At 35.9% G+C, this 23,665-nt stretch overlaps 1 protein-coding gene across 2 annotated transcripts in view; it reads right to left on the reverse strand.

Annotated features, from left to right (window-relative positions):
• LOC145259720 (uncharacterized) overlaps nt 1-23,665 on the reverse strand; it is a 116,322-nt gene that overhangs the window by 30,626 nt on the left and 62,031 nt on the right. Inside the window, exons 7-11 of one of the 2 annotated variants that reach the window (XM_080117405.1) lie at nt 20,031-20,190; nt 12,484-12,525; nt 7,612-7,764; nt 5,991-6,164; nt 2,409-2,534 (exon numbers count right to left, since the gene is read on the reverse strand). In XM_080117405.1, coding sequence (XP_079973531.1) covers nt 2,409-2,534; nt 5,991-6,164; nt 7,612-7,764; nt 12,484-12,525; nt 20,031-20,190 — 655 coding nt within the window. The remainder of the gene's footprint in view (nt 1-2,408; nt 2,535-5,990; nt 6,165-7,611; nt 7,765-12,483; nt 12,526-20,030; nt 20,191-23,665) is intronic. The other variant, XM_080117407.1, reaches the window with a different exon arrangement.

Here is a 23,665-nt window from a genome sequence, read left to right on the forward strand (position 1 = left end):
TTAGTTTCTTTTTTGAGTGGAGGTTTATTTCTTTTCTCTTCATGGGCATATTTTGGTGTCTGTTTTTTCCCCTCTGTAAGTGGAGATGTTTCTATGGGTGTTGTATTTTGGGGTTTTATGGGTTTATTTGATTTAGTTTTAGCTTGAAAGGTTTGTTCAGTTATAGGAACTTTTTTTTCATTGTTGAATTGTTTTATAATTTTTTTAAATTCTTCCATAAGTTCCTTCATTTCATTAAGTAATTTAATAATGTCCTCGGATTTAATGTTGAGTGGATTTATTTTTGTTTGTTTATTTGGTTCGGTAGTTTGCTGTATGTTTTTTTTTTGTTATTTCAGAATATTTTGCATTTTCTGATAGTTTGCGAGCTTCTTGGAAGGTAATATTTTTTGTATATTTTATTTTGTTGATTTCTTTTTCACTCTTCCATTTGTCACATTCTTTTGAATTGGCGCTATGGGCTTTTTGACAATTGATGCATTTTGGCTCTTTTTTACAATCTGTATGAGGTTCATTATCTCCGCACCTTATACATATTGGAGGGCGGGTACACCGGTCTCGATGGTGTCCGTATCTCTGGCAATTGTAACACCTGAGTGGGTTTGGTATGTAGTGTTCAACGTTTACCATTTCATACCCTATTTTAATTTTGTTTGGAATTTGGTGAGTATTGAATGTTAAAATGTAAATATTTGTTTTTATTATTTCGCCAAGTTTATTAATTTGGACTCTTAACGTCAGTGACGTTTTGTTTTTGTAGGTTAGTCTGAATTTCTTCCAAGGGGCACAGTGATAATTCAGTACTCCTGATTACGCCTTTGCTAATGTTCAGAGATTTGTGAGGGTAAATTTTAACATTTTGATTGTTAAAACGTTTCCATTTGGAAATTTCAACAGCATATTTTTGGTTTTCTACTTCGAGGAGTAATGTTGTTATTTTGTTTTTTAACCATTTTAGGTTTGATGCTAGATAGAATCTTTTCAATTTTGAATGGGGATATTTTGGTTATTGGTTCCCCTTCAGTTGCTTCTATAACTATGAAGCGGGGAACATTCTGGTTTTTTTGATGAAGCTCTGTTTCAGTGTCAGAACTACTGGCATCAGATACTTCGGTGTGGTTTCTTTTTCGAGGCTTTCTGGATTCCATTAATATATTTGGTTTGTTTCATTTTTCATGCTCCCCACCCACCTCGGAGTCCTATATGGGAAGTGTTGGGGGGGATACCCATTCGCCCCAACCCAACAGGGATACAGGAAAAGTATACTCTTCTTGCTGGTGGATTCAAGCACCTGTGGTTCTTCAATTTCTTTCTGAAGGCCTCGTTTTCAGTAAGAATTTCAGTTTTTCAGTCGTGTTTAGTCCATTATTCAGCAAGTTGATTGGCCCTCCAGCCACCGCTTACTAAATCCGTTTATTGTATAGTGTGGGAAGTGCAAGCATATTTTCTTGTTATGTCTGTCTGATTTAGGGCTAGGCGTGACCAACCAATTGATTGGATCGGGCCTATCCAACCGCCCGTCTTAGCTTAAGTAAGGGCCAAAGAGGTGTGTTGCATCTCGTGTCCTTAAAATATCCTGGACATGATCTACTCAACCACCAGGATTCCGTTCGTAAGCCTTACGGGATGCCACCCACGGTCAACAGGTGGCCCCATTGAGGGACTTATACCCTCTGCAGGGGGGAGTCGGCATATTCTAATGCCCCACCGACAGAGTCAACCGGGAAGTAGGGAAGGAAAAAGAAAGGAGGGGAGGAGGGAAGGGGGGTTGTTGTTTTTGTTTTTGTTTTTCGTAGAACATAATTAGGTTTTACAAAAGAGAATAGAAAACAAAAACGAATCAATGTAGGTGCATTTCGTCTCAGGAAGCCAATAGACAGCCTGATCTGGTAGCACCAGGGTGCAATTAGGTGGCAGACCCTGGGTGTGGCAGCAAGACGCTGGCCCACAAGTCCATAAAAACCCAGGTTTGGCTTCAGAAGAAGTGCTACGACTTTGTACCCTTCTCTCACTGCTGCACATCCTCCTCCCCTGACCTGAACCTGTAGAACTACTTCGTTTGGTCATACATCGAAAATACCACCAACTTAACCTCCCACAACACCAAAGCAAGCCTATTTGCAGCCATCCACTGAGTATTCCCCAAGCTCCCATCAGCGCTTCTGGAAAAGACATGCTCCCAGTTCTGGGCCCATATCAAGATGGTGATTGAGGCTGAAGGCGGCTACATTGAATAAATGTCAGCTCTACTACATAATCAAGTTATCTCAATTGGTTTTTCAATAAAAGTTTTAAAGTAAAGCTGCAGTGTTTTTTTTTTCTTTAGGGCTACAAATTTATCGTTCCACAGGGTAAATTTGATTTGCTTGCAGAAATCTAAGAAAAAAAAGAATAAAAAAAATACTCACTATCGTCTGGCTTGAAACAATTAGTCTCATCAGAGTCATCCAAACAATGATTTATTCCATCGCATTCCAACGTCGAGTGAATACAAAACCCACTTCTACATTTGAACAGATACGCACATGAATTAACTGCAAGTAGAATAAATATTTATATTAAAAGGTTTGTATTAAATTTTTATCTTAAATGTTTTTATTAAAATCAAATAAGTCTTTATATTAAACTAGCCTGAGTGCCCGGTGTAGCCAGGGTGTTTGGAGGTGTGTAGAGCAAAAAGAAAAATAAATAAAAAAAAAAGTGGTAGTAGGCAGGCAGGCTCGAACTCAGGACGCAAAGGCAGAAAAGAAAGTGGAAAAAAATCTGACGTCTTACCGCTACTCCATGATGCGGCCGGAAGTGCAAAGCGTTCAAATTCAACATAGTCGATCAAAAACGAAAGATGACTTTTAAACCTCCAGACTTGCAGAAATAGTGTTGCCATTAAACCTCCCACGAAGGTCATTTTTAATATGGAGGGAAAAGCAGCTCGCCCCAAAATGGGGGAGGCACTCTGGCAGTATCCAAATAAATAGTAATTGTCTCAGTATGAAGGGTTTCCCCTACATTGACCAATGACAGGACAGATACAACTGGCCCGAAGGCCAAGCAGTTGGATTCAAATAGTTTCGCTTTATTTATATGAAAAAGACAAACAAATACTGTAGACTACGGCACAGTGGGAATTTTATTTAACTTTTTTTCTTTTTTTTTTTTACAAAAGGTAGTCACCACTTATCAAAGCCCGGAAGCCACTCAAGGATAAGTATGTATATTAAAGGTTTATATTTAAATAAACAATATAAGGTATGTTTATATTTAAATAAACAATATAAGGTATGTTTATATTTAAATAAACAATATAAGGTATGTCCAAGGATGGAATACTGTTGCCACATCTGGGCAGGAGCTGCTAGAAAGGATTTGTCCTGCCTTGATAGAGTTCAAAATAGACTCATAGGAGATGTCCTTTTCTCTTCCCTGCAACCTCTATCTCACAGAAGAGACGTTATGAGTTTGTCTTTGCTTTATTGTTATTTTCATGGAAAGTGTTTCACTGAGCTTCAATCTATGGTCCCCCCCCCTCGCCTAACTTTCACAAGGAACACTTGTCTAGCTGAAAACACTATCAATAATTCCCCCCACTCATTATCTGTGCCTAAACCTAAAAACGTAGATTCCATGAACAAAGCTTCTTTCTTAGAACTGCACGCCTGTGGAATTGTCTTCCGTTTTCCTGCTTTCTGGCTGACTACAATATGGTTGTGTTCAAGTCTAACGTAAATAAGTTCTTGATGAGCCGTTCCATATAATTTAACAAATTTACCGAATTTTCATTACTAATGATTACTATATTGTCCAATTTCTACTGTACACTCTTTAATCCTTATCCTTGAGTGGCCTCTTGGCCTTGATAATGTAGTGATGCTTGTGTAAAAAAAAAAGTAAAAGAAAGTATTTAGATTTAAAGTTTATATCAACGTAAATAAACTAAACATCTATAAATATAAAAGCGAAAATGTGTGTGTGTGTCCGCTTTTTGTGTATGTCCGCTTTTTGTGTATGTCCGCAAAAGGCTTTTTTTGCCAGGCTTCTCGGTCGGCTCACTCCTTAAAACTTTTTATATGTTGTCTAAATGATAATATCTACAAGTTACGAATGGGGGTCGCGTGTGTATTTAATTTGCCAGACTTTCATGCGCTATTTTTTTCCAGATTTTTAGATCGCTGCGTGTATCTTTCACTTTTCAGTATAAAAAAGTGAAACTGGATTCGAATCGGCAGTTCCCAGTGGTCTCCGGAAAGTGATGTAAACATTTGGTCAATGTCGGCTTTTCACCATCATATCAGACAATTGCTTTTATCTGGATACTCCCCTAATAAACGGGGGAGCTGGTATTCCGCAGACAAACCGGATTTTGACCTCATTAAAAACTGTCCCGCTAAAAATATGAATTGCGACCTCATTATTTGACCTCATAAAGTCATTAAGTGCAGGCACGTGTCAATTCTCTTCCTACTTAAATAAATTCAAACGCCTTTCTCTTTCTTGCTGGCTGAGCGGTTAACATGTCAGGTTTTTTTCACATTTTATTTTCCAACTTCGCCTCAGGGCTTCGGGTTCAATCCTACTCATCTACCAAAACTATTTTTTACCCCCCCCCCCGTGTATCTTTTTGATTTAAGAGCACACACACTTTGAAACACCTGGGCAATGCTGGGTACCCCCGCTAATCTATAATATAAATCTCATCTGTCTGTTTAAATGTATGTATGTAGGTATGTTTGTATGTCTGTCTAAAACTTTCGACAGAGGCGACGGATTTTCATGATGTTGGTATCATTTTAAAGCTCGACCCTTCGGACGACAATTATCAAAAAATTGGCTAAAAGCATTAATTCCTTCACCCTCAACTTGGCATTTTTCTACAAGGAAGGGTCGCTTTTTCACATGATATTTTTGAAATTCATCCCCCCCCTTCTCGATTGACTAGCCTTAATTTAAACCTTCGTCTCTTCTGGTTTGGCGATGGATGCAACGGCAAAGACGTCACTTAAATATACATGCATATACACATGCCCTACATTACCTTTCCTGCCATCCCTCCCTTAACAGAATCTATTAGCATTGGTTACTAAGGTGTATCTTTACATCAAGAACTCCGAGCAATGACACCACCCGTTAAACAGTGTTTTTCTCTGTTTACTTTTGCGTTGTTTCACTTTTTCAAAGTCGCTGATGATTTGTATTGAATTCATTCAACCACTAATGACTGATTCAATACAATGAAACCACTGGTCCACCTTTGAAATATGTGTATAGAGTTTTGAAATGTGTATATGTGTGTATATATATATATATATATATATATTATATATATATATATATATATATTAGTAAGCTTACTACTTAGCTCTTCCTATGTATTGAGCACTGTTGAAGTAAATACTGAAAATTTATGCATAAAATTATATCTTCATATATTAATTTATGTGAAGAAGTTATATATATATATATATATATATATATATATATATATATATTAGTGATGGGAGAATTCCAATATTTTTCCCCAATTCCGATACAATTACCGATTCTGTGTTAAATTCACGATTCAAATACAATTACTAATTCAGATTCTTTATAAATTATTTAACTATAAAGATTGTTATTATCTCCGGTCTTCCTAAAAAACACAGGTTAAATATGCAGATATTTTCCTAAACGTCAAAATACACTTGTAGTAGATGATCTATCGATTTAAGCTTTACTGATAATTTAAAAATCAATAAATGTTTATTATTTTAGCATTGTTACCAGCAATGGAAGATTTTACTTTAAACAAAATCCAATTAAAAGAATCGTTTTGGCATCGGAAAATAGGCATAAAATTTTCCGATTCCGATACCTCAAATCTTCCGATTTTTCAGATTCTGATTAATCGTCCCAACACTAATATATATATATTTCTTGATCACTCACTGTTAAGAGCACACACATGTCAAAGGCAATCTGTTTGCTTCACGTAAAAATGTTACAAATGTACGAACCTGAAGAACTGGTCGAAGCATATGACAAAGAAAAATGATCCCCAGATCCCATTTCTCCTCTGAGTCGAATATAAAATCCATTTGGATTTCGAAAAATAAAAGATTGACTAGGATAAAGTGTTTTGATCAGACTCCCATTAGAGGTTAATCCCTCACGGAATTCAATACGTGTCACTGAAAAAAGCAAAAAAACAAAAAATATATATATACATATATATATAACAGAAACCATATTGTTAATAATTGTTTTTGTTTTATTTTATTGAGGATTATTTCAACAAATATTTGTTGTAAATGATCAATGACAAGTTGCTATTTCACAAAAAAACAAAAAAAAACAAAAACAAAAAAAAACCCACCAGAAACCATATTTTTATTTATTTATGGACTGTTATCCTCATCAACAAATTCCTGATGAATCGCCCCCTTAAGTAAGACACTTTATCAAATCTCCAATACTAACGATTACCACAATACTATCCCATTGATTACTGTACACGTAATAACCCTTATCCCCGAGTGGCTTCTGGGCCTTGCTAAGTGGTCACCCCATTGAAATAAGTGACCAAAATATCACAATGCTTACTCATGGAAATGGGAAGGGGAGAAAAAATGGGATGGGGGTTGCAATATTTTTGACTCATAATGGAGGTATGGTCCCTCACAGTTGGGAGGTTCTGGTTCTATTTATAAACGCTGCTGCGAGGAACTGACGAATCAAATTAATTCATGTTCTGCTATCAACCAATCAAAAACCAGAATTGCTCTATAAAAATTAAACCTTTTTAGCAACGTTGCACATTTTTTTTTTATGCCAACATGGAAAGCATCTTTTGCTCTTTGGCTGCAAAATTATAAGGCCCGGAACCTGTACAGAACAGCTGCCTACCAAGAATTCTTCATCTCCAGGACTTGTACAGAAGAACTACCCATCGGAAACTCTTCTGAAACTAAACATGGCTTTCAACTCGAGAACTGGGGAGAAGAAATTGGGACGGGGAGGGGAGAAATGGGATGTGGGGAAAGAAATGGGACGGGGGGGGGGGAGAAGAAATTAGGAGGGGAGGGGAAAAATGGGACGTGGGGAGAAGAAATGTATATTGGAACTTCTAGGTGCTCTATGTGCTCTCTGCTTATCTCGGCATTGTTTTCAGTCGTCCTGGACTTCTTCTTGCCACTGGACTCAAATAGTGCAGATCCAGGAGAGGTGTGGTTGGCGATTGCCCAACCCTTGCTTCATAATTACATGCACAGCTGCCCCTATGAGGGTATCCTTTGTCTTTCAAGACGTAACCGAGGCATCAAGGGAGGGGGGATGTATTCTTAGTATTGCCTGCAGTGAAGATTGAACCTTCAACCTCCAAAAGAGTGTCACTTAGAACTGAATTTTATTTAGTATTTTATCCATCACGCCACAAAAAAAAAAAAAAAAAAAAAAAAAAAAAAAATCCCAACTTTGACAAAATACATGTGAAGGAGATTAGAGATTACATTAGCCGAAACGTTGTGAGAATGACTCTAAAGATGAGAACAGTAGTCCGAATAACCCAAATAATACAAAAAACAATCCTTATCTCATAATTTTTAAAACACTGTTATAGATATGCTTTTAAATACTTACTTGATCTTGCAGTAAAGTCTTGTAACTGGATTGCTACCATATTATACCTCGGGTGAATTAAAATCACCCACACACAATCGTAGATACTTGTTGTGTATGGACGGAAGTCTATAAGACCTCCATAATCCTTCCGAATAACATTTCTCCCACACACTATGGAAATAAAAAAAGAAATAAAAAAAGAAAAATTGTAAAATTAATTTGGATTATTTCAAATTGTTTTCCTGGACAATACATGCATTTTCGATATTTTTTTTTGATCGAGCATTACATTTCGATATTGGATATGTTTATTTCAGTATTTAATTTAATTTTTGATTTTGAGCGATTATCGAGGTTTACTTATGACTAACAAAACTAGTATTTTGTTTTTCATTTTAACCGAAAAAGCTTCATACACCTATTTTTAAGTAAAAAAAAAAAAAAACCCAAAAAACTTTATAACAAGCTAAAATACAAAAAATTTTTTATCTGGGTAGATAGAAGAGTAATTTATCTTGCCTTTGGTAACATTTTTTTACCTATTCTATAAAATCACCAAAGATTATTCGTATTATTTGGATTCTTCGGACTACCGTTCTCAAGTGTTATTTTCACGTTTCAGTTGATATAATCTCTGACCTTCTTCAGGTATATCTTGTCCAACTCTGAAACCTGCACATAATTTTGAATTTAATCCAAGGAGTTCCATCATCCATGATTGGAGAAAAATTCTAATGGATAGAGTATTTGGTAAAATTCAGTTGTCAGTTGCTCTTTTCTGGAGGTTGAAGGTTCAATCCTAAGTGCAGGCGACACTCTAAAATAAAATTGCGAATTACTTAAAACTTCTACCCAGTCATGGCTGATAGAACAACAGCATACTACCCCTGTGGATTAAATAAAGGGTTCTGTTCAGAATTCCATGTGGAGTTCCAAGTTTGACAGAAAGATTCCAGAGTTTGGCAAGTTACACCTGAAGAAGGAGATTACATTGACTGAAACATCGTGAAAATAGCACTAGAGATGAGAATGTGCATTCATTCTTTTTGTAGATTTTTATCCTCATCCTGATAGTTGTTGTTGTTGTTTCCCTACGTTTCAGCGAACTCATCCTCTGGCCTTCTTCAGGTGATTAACCGCAACAAGATAGGAATGCCGAGTCTTTTCGCCAACTGATCATCTGGCCTGCTTGAGTAGGATTGAAACCACTATCTGCAGGCAATGCTCATCTGGAACCATAGAAACTCAATGCCTATCTATTGCGTCACAGATTGGATTTTATGATCCATCCATCCATATCCTTGAGCCTCTAAGGGGCATAGGCCATCTACAACTTTGTAGATGCTTTTGTAACGACTGAGTTCTTTTTACGGGGTGAGGGTGCTGGCCCCACGCCCAACCTTCCCAGAAGGTACATATAGCGCCTAGCCTTCACAAATGGTCACCCATCTAGTACTGGCCAGACTCAACGTTGCTTAATTTTGGTGATCTGCCGAGAACCGATGTGTCAACGTGATTGTGCTGTACCAGGATTTTATGGTGCTATAAATCTAATTTTTATGTTCTTATCTGGATGAATGAATGCACAAACTATGAAGCCTCATCTAAAAGGATTAAAAAAATAAATAAATAAAATAATGAGAACAGTAGCCTGAAGAATCGAAACAATACGAAGAATCCTCATTTCAAAAATTCAGAAATTGTAAAAACAATGTTAATGGCATAGGATCAAGTTAGTAATAGACATCTCCCCACCTGTAATAAATATTGATTAATGCTTTTGAACCCCTCATTTATTACCCATAATGCATCCCAAACTCCTCTTTCATCCAATAATTTTTTTTCTCAGTCGTAAGTTTCTTTCATCTCAATATAGGAATAATGTTATAAGTTATCTCCCTTGCCACTTCTAAGTTATCTCTTTTTATTATAGAACTCTTCAGTCATATCATAAAGGAAATAACAAAGAGTGTTCTGTTTTTTTGTTTTTTTTTCTCCAACCACTGCAGTTAGTTTTTATTTATTCACTTGCAGACAGTTATCCTCATCTTTATAGTTGTTGTTTCACGACGTTTTGGCCAACTCATCCTCTGGCCTTCATTAGGCGGTTAACCGCGACAAGATAGGAATGCTTAGTCTCTTAGCTGTATCTTCAGTAATCATTCTATAGTTGTTGTCGTCTCATCAAATTTTGGTCAACTAATCCTCTGGTCGGCTTTGGGTAGGATTCAAAACGTCATGAAACAACAACTATAAAGATTAAGATAATACTCCACAAATAAAAAATATACAAATTACTCATCTCAAAGGATTCCAATAATAAAAAAATACATTGCAATTAGTTTCTGCAGAAATATTCTTTTGTGATTGCATATCGGTAATCAATAATTATCGCACTGTTCTCAATGAGAAATTGACGATAAAACTTTTTTTTTTCTCATCAAATCTTTCTTGCAGTTTATATATTAGATCCATTGCTCTTTCTGATTCTCGTAAAACCGGTTCTCGCTATCACTCCAAACAGGCTTTCCTCTGTCCCTGCAAATCTACTATCAGACCATGTATGGAGTACTGTTGTCATATTTCGGCTGGTCAATCTCTTTCCCATTTGATGATTCAGAAACATATCCGCAATTTGAATAGCTCCCCTCCTTTCTTCTTCACTGCAACCTCTCTCTCTCACAGACGTGATGTTTCTAGTCTCAGTCTTTTTTTTTTTATAAATACCATGATGAAATACGCTCTTCTTTTGTTCCAGCTTGTTTTAATAGTTTCTTTCCAACGACTGCACGATTGCGGAACTATTTCCTGCTCACTGTTTTCCCCTTTGTCTTAATCAAGGTATATAATAAAATAAATCTGCATCTCCTGTCTTTGCGATAATCATCTTTCATTTTCATTATTACATCAAGTGGTTTCATACCTTATCTCGAACTATTTCCATTAAAAAAAAGTAGATTAGTTACTCCCCCACCAATTCAACAAAACTAATTTTTTTTTTTTATCAGAGTAAGTCCTTTCTCCCGATAATGCCGTTCATGGAATCATTAGTAAAATTTACAATCCTTTCTGAAATCCAACCATATTTTGTACAAATAAACTACAATTTATGTCTTATTTGTCCACCAAGTTTCAGTCATGAATGGCCAACATTAATGTAGGGAAATGGTTATCACTAAGTTGATCCCATGGTGTTATGCTGAGAAATAAAGAGGAAGGAAACAAATGATAGACTAAACAACGTTGTCCAGCCCATTCCTCTTTCTGGACCCACACAGAGTGGGCATAGGGGAAATAACTTGTGAAAAATAAAAATAAAAGTTACTTCCCTTGTATCATGATATTTCAGGAATATCTTCCTTCTTCAAATATGTGCTTTAATGAAAACGTGCATTCGAACACATATTTGAAGAAGGAAATTTTCCTGAAATATCATATATGGAACTTCCAAGTAAGAGCATGCAATATTAAAAGTATAAAAAATAATAAACATATATATATTGCGTTAATAAAGGGTGAACTTGCATCGATTGTTTCAATGTTAATTTGCTCCAGTTTTACCCATGACACCAATGCATTGTATTGCCTTCTATAAATTTCTTTTATATATTTACATAAGTTATTACTCGGAGTAATAAAGTAAAGAAAATCAAACATATATTGCATAAAAGCATATATTGAAATGCTTAATATTTCTTTTGCCTTTTGTTTCTACACTTTGACAGATATCTGCTCATATATTTCTGGGTCAAATTATGCATTCCATTAGACAATATTGGAAAGTCCCATATTCTTCACATTGAATCCATATATATATATATATATATATTCAAGCACGTTTGATTGAACGCGACAGTCATTTTTTTTTTTCTGGATATCTTTTTCATTTGGTGAGTGATCTTTTTTATTTCGGCTGGCATGTTGTTGTTCAACCATATTTTACTTTAGTGCTTTCTATCGGTGCATCTGATTATTATCAGGAGCAATTGTTGTAGTCATCATTTTCTTTGAGGTTTGAGACAACAAGAACTTACTGAAAGAACGAGAAGAGCTCAATAAGAATTTACTGAAAGGAATGAAAACACTTCTCCTCACCTCTGTTACTTAATTTTCTTCAACAAAAAAAAAAAAAAAAAACGATAAAAGAAACTGCCAATCTTCAAACTGACATAAATATTACCTTTTATTGTATTTGTAATTATAATTGAATATAATTTGTTTTTGAATGCAATAACTTGTTGGTTTTTAATTGCGTTCATCAAAAAAAAAAAAAAAAAAAAAAACAGAAGGTTGTTCTGCTACAAAAGATTGTTCTTTTCTATAAACAAAAAAAAAAGTGCTAGAAATAATTTCTAACAAAAAAATTATTTTAATCTTGAAGGTGTTAGTGAGATATTTATCTCTTTCTCGCTCTCTCTCTCTCTATATATATATATATACATATAGAGAGAGAGAGAGAGAGAGAGAGAGCTTGTGTGTGTGTGTAGAGATCAACTCAAACTAAAGCAAATTAAGATATATAATGGAATAAGCTATGCACATTCATTCTTTATTAATACTATATATATGTATTTTTTATGCTTTTAACAGTGTATTGTGTTTTTATTTGGGTCAGTGTATGATATTTCAGGAAAATACCCTTCTTCAGTTATGTGTAGGACTTTAGTTAAAACCACATTTGAATTGAAGTTAAAAATTTTCCTAAAAATATAATACAATATGAAACTTCATATATATATATATATATATATATATATATATATATATATATATACACACACACAAAGTGAGTGTGTGTGCATGTGCAGAGGTGTAATATATACACACTAAGCAATGCTTCAAGCAAACTATATTAACCTCTTATAAATAAAAAGATTTATTTAAACTTACTTGTTTTAGGAATTGGAATTAGATTTGGAGGCTGAGGATTTCCTACAAAGAAAATTTTTTTTTTTTTTAATACAAGAAAAGACTTTTCACTTCTGGTACAAAATATTTCAAGACAGAATCGGAAATTTGGCAGTATAGTTAACCAGCTGAGAAATGGAAATGTGCAACAAATAAATTTGTGAAATACATTCAAATTTATTTTTATACCAAACTATATAGTTTTAAAGTTATGAAACTGTGAATGCTGTTTTTTCAAAATGTGTTTTATTACTTTCGTTTCTGAGAGTGAATCAAAGTTGATGTTTTTCGTTAATGTAAAAAAAAAAAAAAAATTAAAAAGTTTTTATGAAAACATTAAAAAAAAATTTTATTAAAAAAAATTTCTAAAAAAACAAAAAATAAATAAATAAAATAAAAAAAAATAAAAAATTGTAATTTTAAAAATACATTTTTTTTTTAAATTAAGAGAAAAGAACATTAGTGTTAGCAGGACTGTAAGCTTTTTTCTTTTTTTACTATCTCTTCATCATCAGCGGTCACTCGTGTCCGAGTAAGACTGTCCTCCGTTGTGGTTTCTGTGGGTCCTCAGGTGAGCATAGAGCCCAATCCTAGACCCAATTTTTCTTGTGCAATTTGGGCAGATAAAGGTAGTGGTGGTGGGGTGGGGTTGGGTGTGTCTGGTTGATAATCTGTCCTTTCTGTGCTTGCGTTTATCCTCAGCAGCTTGATTTAGGTCACTACTATAAAGCGCAGCACCTTTGTGGACAGCGCTCCTCTATGCCAACCTGCTCCCAGCCACGTCCTCCCATGTCTCAAGGTCCATGTGAAACCGCTTTAGATTTGCTTTGATGTTGTCCTTATACCTCATCTTTTGGCCACCCAGGGCACGCTTTCCCTCAACAAGCTGAGAGTAGAAAATCTGTTTTGGGAGGCGGAGATCCGGCATTCGGACAACATGACCAGTCCATCTGAGCTGGCGTTGAGCAACAGTAGCGGTGATAGTGGGAATGTCAGCCTCACTCAGGACGCTGGTGTTGGTGCGTCGGTCCTTCCAACTAATTCTGAGGATTTTTCGGAGGCATCTTTGGTGGTACGTCTCCAGGGTTTTTACGTGCCTCCTGTATGTGGTCCAGGTCTCCGATCCATAGAGAAGAGTGGGCAGCAAGACAGCTTTATATACCATGATTTTGGTCTTTGCCAGAAGGTCACGGTTCTCAAATACTCTCTTCCTTAGCCTTGAGAAAGCCCCACTGGCACAGCTGAGACGGTGTTGTATTTCATCATCTATGTTGGCTTTTGATGATAGGATGCTGCCTAGGTATGGGAAGTGGTCCACATTTTCCAGTCTAGCGTTGTCGATTAAGATGTTTGGGGGTGAGACTGGAGTACTGTTTGGTGGTGATTGATGGAGGATTTGGTTTTTTTTTATATTAATTGTTAGTCCTAGCTGTTTGTACGCCCTCGTGAAGGCAACCAGAGGGCTACAAGGGCGTTATCGTCTGCATACTGTAGCTCCATAATGGATATGGTGTTCGTTCGACCTTTGGCCCTAAATCTGTTGATGTTAAAAAGTCGCCCGTTAGTTCTGTACATAATCCGAACTCCATGGGGAAGATGTTTGTCCGTGAGATGGAGGATAGCAGTAATGAAGATGGAGAACAGGGTTGGGGCAATGACACATCCCTGTTTCACTCCCGTGTTTTTTTTTACTATCTCTTAAACCGGAAATTAACAACCATCTCTCCTCCCAAAAAGACTTACTCTAATCCGACTAACAACTATCTCTTGACTTAAGGTTAAAGATACCATAAGCTTTTTGGACAAAAGGAGGGTGGACCTGTAAATTCACCCTTGTCCGTTCATCTGTCTGCACGTTTCTCAATAACAACGCCTTGGAATTTTTTGAAATTTTGCACAAACATTAAACATGATAGGAGTAAAAAAGTAACAGAACGGATTTTCCGAAGAAAACTCCAGTTCCCCCCCCCCCATCCCTAGGGGTGCCTTTTAGGCTAAAATGGCTAAAATTGATACTTTTGTGCTTATTAAAAAAAAATTGATGCCTTGGATTTTTATAAAACTTTCTGAAAAATTGTAACTAACTGATTTCTATATAATTTTGTTTGTGTATACTTTGCGATAACTCTTGGATGTGCCCTAGAGGCTCTTTTAGGATCAATAAAAACACTCCATTTTGGGGACTATTTTACCATATTTGTCCAAAATTTTCTGTGGATGTCTATTTAGCAGTTTTGCATGGTGCTTAACTCAAATTTAAATATGTTAAGGCCTTGGAGACTTTTGGGGATAAATAGTGGACTTTGTCAATTTTTTTTTTTTTGCATAGTGCAGAACTCAAATTTACATATGCTAAGGCCTAAAACTGCACCGTTTGTTCATTTTCACCAGAATTTGACGGATGTGGAGACTTTTGGGGCTAAATGGAGGTGGGTGGGTGGGTGGAGACAAATGCTGAACTTAGTCATTTTTTTTTATGCCTCGTTCACTGTGCACTCACGGGGGACCATACATGTTTCACTTGTTGATTTCTTTTATTACCTTTTGTGAAATTAGCAACCATCTTGAATAAGAAAAAAAAAATGGACTCCCATTTTTGATTGCTAAGTGAAAGTATCAAAACAAATTTTGAAATAACAAAACTTACAGTTTCAGAAGATTAAAACTAGATACTTCGGTAGAAAGTGAGATTTTAATGTATTTGGTAGAAATTATTCATTTTATATTTTGCTTATTTTCAATTTTTCAGCTGTTAACCGTACTAAATCATTGCTGAAAATATAAAGTAAATTTTGCTATTTTTAGGTAACTTGGAAATTTAAAAAAAAAAAAGAAATCAACGAATATTTTATTTGGTCATAGTGACTTGAAATGTGAGAATTTTTCATATTTGGATTCTTCGAAGTACAGTTGTTATTTTGTGTGTGTGTGTGTGTGTGTTTTTTTTGTTTACTCGGGAGTCACCATTTATGAAGGCCCAAAGGCCACTCGAGGATAAGGATTAATGAATGCAAGGTGGTAGTGTAATTATCATTATTGGTGTAAATTGAGTAGAACTTGATTATTTATCATTCAACAAGAACTTATTTACATTGGATTTGAAGGATTTGGGGAGCAGGCCAGCAGAACAGTGTTCTACAGGTGGACAGTTCTAGAGGAAAAAAAAGCGTTGTTCATGGAATCTGCGTTTAGATTTAGACACAGAGAGTATGGGAAATATATAGGGGGTTGTAGTTAGTCAAGTTTACTTTGTGAAAGTTTGCCAAGGAGAAACTATAGATTGGAATTCAGTTGAGTAGTATTATTTGCACAACGTTTCAGTTGATATAACTTTCGGTCTTCTTAAGGAATATCTTGTCAAAATTGGGAACATTTCTCTTGCACTCTAGAATCTGCACAGAATTTCAAACGGAGCCCTTTATTTTAATCCAGCACGCCATTGTTCCATCAGCCATGCCTGGATAGAAGTCCTAAATAAATACAATTTCGAATTACTGATGAAGCATTAGCATGCTACTCCCACAAACTTAAAAGGTTATATTTGAAATTCTGTGCAGATTCCTGAGTTAGACAGAAAAATTCAGGAGTTTGCCAGAAAGATTCGCCAAGTTCGAAATCAGTGCTATATAGTATTTTGTGTACAGAAAGCTGTTAGATGAAAAAACGACGGTACTAATGATTTGTTTCATCTAACAACTTTCTGGACACAAAATATAAATAGGCTCTTATTTTTCGGATTTTCCTTTTAATTGAGCACTCTGCTGGATTTCTTTTTCAAAAAAAAAACTAATCATGTTTCGATTTGGCTTGAGGTCGTTGCCTGTCTAGCCGCACTGATGAGCTGTGAAACAGCAAAACAGTACTGTATGTGGATGACTAATTTATATATAGGAAAGCAATAAGAGTGGAAAATGAAGTCACAAAAACTATATATTAGTAAATATAGAATGGTTCATTTATTTAATAAGGGTATACACATTTAGTTGGAGTATAGAAGGGACTCTTTATGCCAAGGCATTTCGAAGCCTAATGCTTCTCATCAGAAGAGTAGAGAAGATGCTAGGTTAAAGGGGATGCGATGTCTAGCGTGGGATTCATTAGGAACGAAATATTGTTATGTTACCTAGCCTCTTCTGATGAGAAGCATTAGGCTTCAAAATGCCTTGGCATACAGTCTCCTCTATCCCCCAACTAAATGTTTTGACCTTTATTGAATAAATGAACCATTCTATATTTACCAATATATAGTTTTTGTGACTTCATTTTCCACTCTTATTGGTTTCCTATATAAGCTCCAATGAAACTTGTTGAGCTTTATATTATCCCATTAAGTTTCCTCTTATAGAATTGAATTCGCTTTCTTCTAACTCACTAAGATATATATATCAGAATGATTAGCAGAATAATGAGATAAATTGGATCACAGATTAATGAATCTTGTAGTTTCACGTCTTACAAAATACTTTTTAAGGCAATCTATAATATAAATCTCACCTGTCTGTCTGTCTGTATGTATGTATGTTTGTATATCTGTCTTTAATATATGTCGGTTGGACTGTGTTTACATTTGACTCTTCGTCGCTGAGTTTATTTGTGAAAAAATGTGTGCATTTGTTTATATCATCGTCAGTTACTATTCCAAAAGTGTTTGTTTCAACCAAACTTTTTATTTAAAAAAAAAACAACAACAACAAAGCGGGAGACCAGTACCCGCATTAAGCTGGTCTGCAGTTTTACTTGTTGCTGGCTATCTTGCTCTTGCTTGTTGCTGGATGTCAACATTTTGAACCAAGAGAGAGATTTAGCTGTCGTACAAAGCTAAAACTCTGTAACATCATCTTTGCATAGATACTCCCTCAGGCATTTGTCTATTAAAAGAAAAAAGAAAAAAAAAGTCCTGCGGCGATAAAAAAGCTGTGACGTGTGTACGCCTGTAATGCTGGATGCATGTAACAATTAATCTGCCATTATTATATGTATTTATGTATTTATGTATGTATATGTGTATGTATATTTATGTATGTGTGTGTGTATATTTATATATGTACATGTGAGTTTATATGTATTTATATCTATGTGTATATATGTTTGTGTGCGTATATATATACATTTATATATGTTTGTATGCATGTATGTGTGTATATTGCCTGTATGTGTATGTATGCATGTGTGTATGTATGAATGCATGTATATGGATATGTATGTATATGTAGGTAAGTGTATGTATGCATATGTGTAAGTATATGTATTTGTATATGTGGATGTATATGTATGTATATGAGTATGTATGCATGTGGGTACGTATATGTATGTTTGTGTATTATGCATTGTGTATGTATATGGGTATATATGAGCGTATGCTTATAGACATGTATGTATGTATGTATGTATACATGTATATATTTATATGTATGTATACCAATGACCGTCTTGTTTATGTTTGCATGTGTGTGTGTATGTATATGTGCGTATTGTGCATGTACGCATGTATATATGTGTGCGATATGTGTACATATGTATGTGTGCATGCGTGTATATATATGTATGTATAACAATGGCCGTCTTTAGTGTCATGTCTGCTTGAGTATGTGAATTCGCTGGCAGGACTATATGTCTTTTTCGGGCTCATGAACTTTCAGTGTCTGAGGGAGTGGCACTCGTCTGACAAGACGTTGCAATCATCATATGCAATCATCATATCTGTCTAAAACTTGACAGAGGCAACGGATTTTCATGAGATCGGCATCGTTTTGAAGCGTGACCCTTCAGACGACAAATATAGAAAAATTGGCTAAAAACATTAATTCCTTCACCCTCAACTGGGCACTTTTCTACAGGGAGGGGGTCGCATTTTTTGCCGAGGTTTTCAAAAGTCACCTCCTCTTTTCGATCGACTAGCCTTAATTTAAACCTTTGCCATTTCCGGTTTGGCGATGGACGCAACATCACTTTTTTTTTTTCACATTCTTTTCCTCCTGTGTGGTACAAGTTCAAGCCTGCCTGCTTACTACCATTTTTTTTTTTTGCTCAACACACACCTCCAAACATCCAGGCAACGTCGGGCACCTATGCTAGTATAATATTTGGTAAAACTGGTAATTAGTAAAAACCTGAAGAGAGTGCTCAATACTATTGCAGAGCAAATATGTGTTTTATTATTTTAAAACATTACATATACATATATATATATATATATATATATATATATATACATATATATATACTAGCTGTACCCTGCCACGCGTTGCTGTGGCTTAATTTCGTGTAATTAAACCTTCGCCACTTCCGGTTTGGCGATGGACGCAACGTCACTTTTTTTTTTTCCACATTCTTTTCCTCCTGTGTGGTATGGAGTTCAAGCCTGCCTGCTTACTACCAATTTTATCTTTTTTGCTCAACACACACCTCCAAACACTGGGGCAATGCGGGGCTAGTGTATATCTATATATGTATGTATATATCTATATATATAAAAGCGAAAATGTGTGTATGTATGTTCGCTTTTTGTGTATGTCCAAGAAAGGATTTTTTTCGGCGGCTTCTCGAGGCCGTTGCTCATTTTTAAAACTTTTTATATGCTGCCTAAATGATAATATCTCTGACTTAACTACGGGGGAGGGGGGGCGCCTGTCTATTTAATTTGTCTAACTTTGAAACATTTTGAGATTGCTACATGTTTGCTTTCGTTTTCGGTGTAAAAAAAAAAAGCGAAACTCGAATTAAATCACTGGCCCGTGGTCTCTAGAGAGCGATGTAACATTTGGTCAATGTCAGCTTCAGACGGCTGCTTTCATTTCGAGATGAGACACTCCCCTAATAAACGGGGAGCTGTTTTTCCCCAAAGTTAAATAAAAATAAACAAACCGGGTTATTGACTTCATTAAAAACTGTCCCGCAGAAAATGTTAACTGCTGAATAGCTATTGCTTATGTTGTCGTCGTCGTAACGTTCGCACAAAATGTTAACTCTACAACTTCCACTTGACGTCATTTAGTGTGGGCACCTGTCAATTCTCTTCTTAATTAAACAAATTCAAACTTCTTTCAGTAACTCATTCTTGCTGGCCGAACGGTTAACGTGTCATGTTTTTTTCACATTTTATTTTCCGATTTCGCCTCAGGGCTTCGGGTTCAATTCTACCGTAATTACCAAAACTCCCCCCCCCCGGTGTTTCTTTTTGATTTAAGAGCACACACACCTCGAAACACCCGGGCAACTCCTGGTACCCCCGCTAGTATAAATATAAAATATTCAATAGAGAATTGGCTTTGTAATAATAAAGATAAAATCACCATGGATTAAAGTATATTTAAGTGCATGAACACCCCCTGCTAGTTATAAATAAAATATAAACAAACAAATGAAATACAATAATCAATGGTTATAAAAATAACAAAATATTTTTAGTTAGAGAAAGTTACTGATGAAAAAGGAATGATAATAAGACTAGCTTTACTTTATGTATTAGATATTTGTTATTCTGCAATATTATAACGAAAAAGAGTTAATTGAAAGAGAGGAAATCCTACTTTTGATTTTTATGACGGCTTTGAATCCTCGTACAATAACTGGTTTGTAGACATTTGATTTCGTTCCAGTGCTGAAGACCAACTGAAATGATTCACTGCTAGCAAAGACGGGTCGAGAAGAATTGCCTAGAAAGATCATAGGGGTAGTGAATGTGTAGACCTGAAATAAGAAAAGAGGTGCTTGTTTACATTGGTAATCTTTTAAACCAATGCATTTCAGGTGGAAACATTATTACATACTTAGGGGTTAAGGCGAAATTAGAATAAATTAAAAAATTTTTAGAATTTCTGCACATAATTTTTTGTGTCTTGTACAGATCAACTACCCACTGAAAACGCTTTTCCTTTCCAGAACTTGTACAGATTAGCTACTCATCGGAAACTCTTCAGAAATTAAACATGGGTTACAATTCCAAAGAGACCAACTTGGACTCAATTACTGTCCTGGCGTATCCACCCTACAGATAATAATGTACAGTAATAAATTGTGATTCGGTTAGCAAAAACAGGCATCTCCAAGATCACAAAGAAATACACTAGTCAGTTTGAACACTTCTGCCAATGTTCGACTTTCAGCCATGCCACTGTAGACAGATTGACCATGTTTCTTATCACATTTCATTGTTGATGATAGCACGTACACATATTTTCTTCTCACCTCTCATCAACATATGCGCACCTGCTAAGCCAACTGACATGTTTTTTCTTATGTATTAATGTGATTTGCTTAGGACTTTGTATTTGACAGAACAAGAGCATGCTACCCCCGTGGGTTAAATAAATGGCTCCGAGTTCAACAAGATACACCTGAAGAAGTTTCTCACCTGACTACAACTTGGATGTCTTCAAGTCCAACATAAACAGATAATAATGTGTAGCAATAAATTGTGAGTCGGTTAGAAAAAACAGGCATCTCCAAGCTCATGTAAAAATACGCCAGTCAATTTGAAAACTTCTGCCCATGCACGACTTTCAGCCATGTCAATGCAGATAGACTGACCATATTTCTTCTCACCTGTCATCAATATATGCGTACCTGCTAAGCTAACATGTTTTTTCTTATGTATTATTGTGATTTGCTTAGGAATTCTATGCAGTCATGTCTATCAGAAGAAGAGCATGCTACCCCCGTGGATTAAATAAAGGGTTTCATTTAAAATTTTGTACAGATTTCCAGAATTTGACAGAAAAATTCCCAAGTTCAAGGTCAGAGGTTAAATTGACAGAAACATTGTGAAAATGTTTCTGTCGAACTCGGGAATTTGAACAGAATTTTAAGCGGAACCCCTTATTTATTTCAGGAGGGAGCGGGGTAGCATGCTCTTGTTCCATCAGTCATGACTGGATAGAAGCCCTAAGTAATAACTGAGGATTGAACCTTCAACCTTCAAGGGGAAGGTCACTTTTTTTTTTTTACAATTGATTTTTCTAACCACTCGTCACGGGTCCTCGCAGAAACATTCCCAAGTTCGACAAGATATATCTGAAGAAGGTTGGAGGTTACATCGACCGAAACATTGTGAAAATGACATTGAAGATGAGAACAGTAGTCTGAAGAATCCAAATAAAACGAATAACCAATCCTCATCTCAAAAATCCAGAAAAATCCCATTAATGTAAAAAAGTCTTTATGAAAATGATATGAGCATTATTCTTAGTGATTTGCGTTAGACAAATCAAATCTCTAAAATTGGCAAGTAGGTCAAGGTGTTATGTAGTAGGTCAAACACAAGAAAGTATTTGTAAGTTACTTATCTGTCTGTTGATCTATCTATTTATCTATTTGTATTATCAATATATCTATCAATCTAGATATCTAGCTATTTCTATATCTATCCATCTTGATCTATCTATCTATCTATCTATCTGGAGAGATAAACAAGAGATGAATATGAAGAATGTTGGCAAAAACTGTCAAAATATAACAAAATCATATCATAGACAAGTTTACCGGAAGTATCTGATCAGCTGATGGAAATATGTCTATGTTACGTCGTTCTAGTTAGCCGAGAAGAATAATGAGAGTTGGAATTTGAACGTTGAGCTGAACAGGGTTGACAGTTTAACAGGTCCTCTCTCTCCCTTCACCGGGGAGGGAGCTGACATGTCTTAGAATGGAGACCTAGAATTAATCCCACAAGCAAAGATATGCACTTTCCATTCTTCTGCTATCGACACCTGGAAAGTGAATAAAAATTATATAAAATACAATACAAATACAGCGTTTTTGGAGTGAATGCGTATTCATTCAAACAGGTTCCAGCTTCCCCTCCAAGGACAAAATGGATTCCAGGTGGACCAAGATCAACGACGCATGAAAATAAAGTATGTCCAAAATACATGTATCACACACACACACACACGAACATTTAGACGATCATAGCATTGGAACATAAATAGACCACAACAACATAACTTATGGTTCAGATAGTGAAGAACCACCATAGACATTTTAGTGACACGTATGCACATCAGTATGAACCTTCCATCACCAGTAGATATCACTGTATGATGTTGGTACCCCATTACACAACGGGAATCAGGGTTATTGAGTGTACAGTAATCAATGAGATAGTATTGTAGTAATCGTTAGTATTGGAGATTTGATAAAGTGTCTTACTTAAAGAGGTGGTTTATCAGGAATTTGTTTATGTTGGACTTGAAGACATCCAAGTTGTAGTCAGGTAGGAAACAGGCAAACAGAAGAGAGTTTCACAGGCGTGCACTTCTAAGAAAAAAGCTTTGTTCATGGAATCTATGTTTTTATTTAGGCACAGATAAAAGAGTGGGGAAAATTATTGACAGCGGTTTCAGCCAGACGAGTGTTTATCGTGAAAGATTGGCGAAGGGTGGGGCAGAGATTATAGCACAGATGAGCACTTATGGTATCCATTGTACAACAAACTGTGTCATGGCATAACATAGTAAGGCTTTGTATACAGTTTTTTTTTTAAATTCAATTTTCAGCCCAAACAAGACACAGTGCAACTTTGAAGTAGGGGGCTACTATCAGGGACATAAGTTGCAGGGGCATTATGAAGGGAGATGAGTAGCAAGATGTTTGTTCACATTACACTTGAACTTCTGCATATCAGTACAGTTGAAGCAGGAAAGCAGAATCTCTGAAGGGAATCCAAAGTCTAGCAGTTCTGGGGAAGAAACTATTGGAGTAGAAAGCTTTCTTACACCCAGGGATCTCTACTGTGAAGGGGTGGGATTTAGCTGCTTGTCAGGTTTGTCCGGGGTATTCACATCGAGGGGGTACAAGTGCTTGTAGTTTGTCAGAGCATTCACCATTAAAGTACTTGTAGAACAGGCAGAGGGATGCAACATTTCGTCGATGGGACAGAGGCTGAAGCTTAGACGGTTTAGGACCTATCAGGTTGGCGACTCTTTTGAACCTTGTCAAGGAGTGAGAGACAAGTAGCAGATGCAGCAGCCCAAATGTGACAACAGTACTCCATACATGGGCGAATGGTGGCCTTATAGAGGTACAGGATACTTTCAGGCGTAAGTAGCTTTCTAGCTAACAATATTAAAGTGTGATAGTGTGGATATCGCCCCAGAGTGTTAGGAAGCGATTTGTTTAGATTTAATTATTTTATAGATTCACTTTTTAGCTTCATTGGATAATA

The sequence above is a fragment of the Euprymna scolopes genome, chromosome 35, assembly GCF_053919585.1.
Source record: "Euprymna scolopes isolate OS-2025 chromosome 35, ASM5391958v1, whole genome shotgun sequence".
Classification (NCBI taxonomy): Eukaryota; Metazoa; Mollusca; class Cephalopoda; order Sepiida; family Sepiolidae; genus Euprymna; species Euprymna scolopes.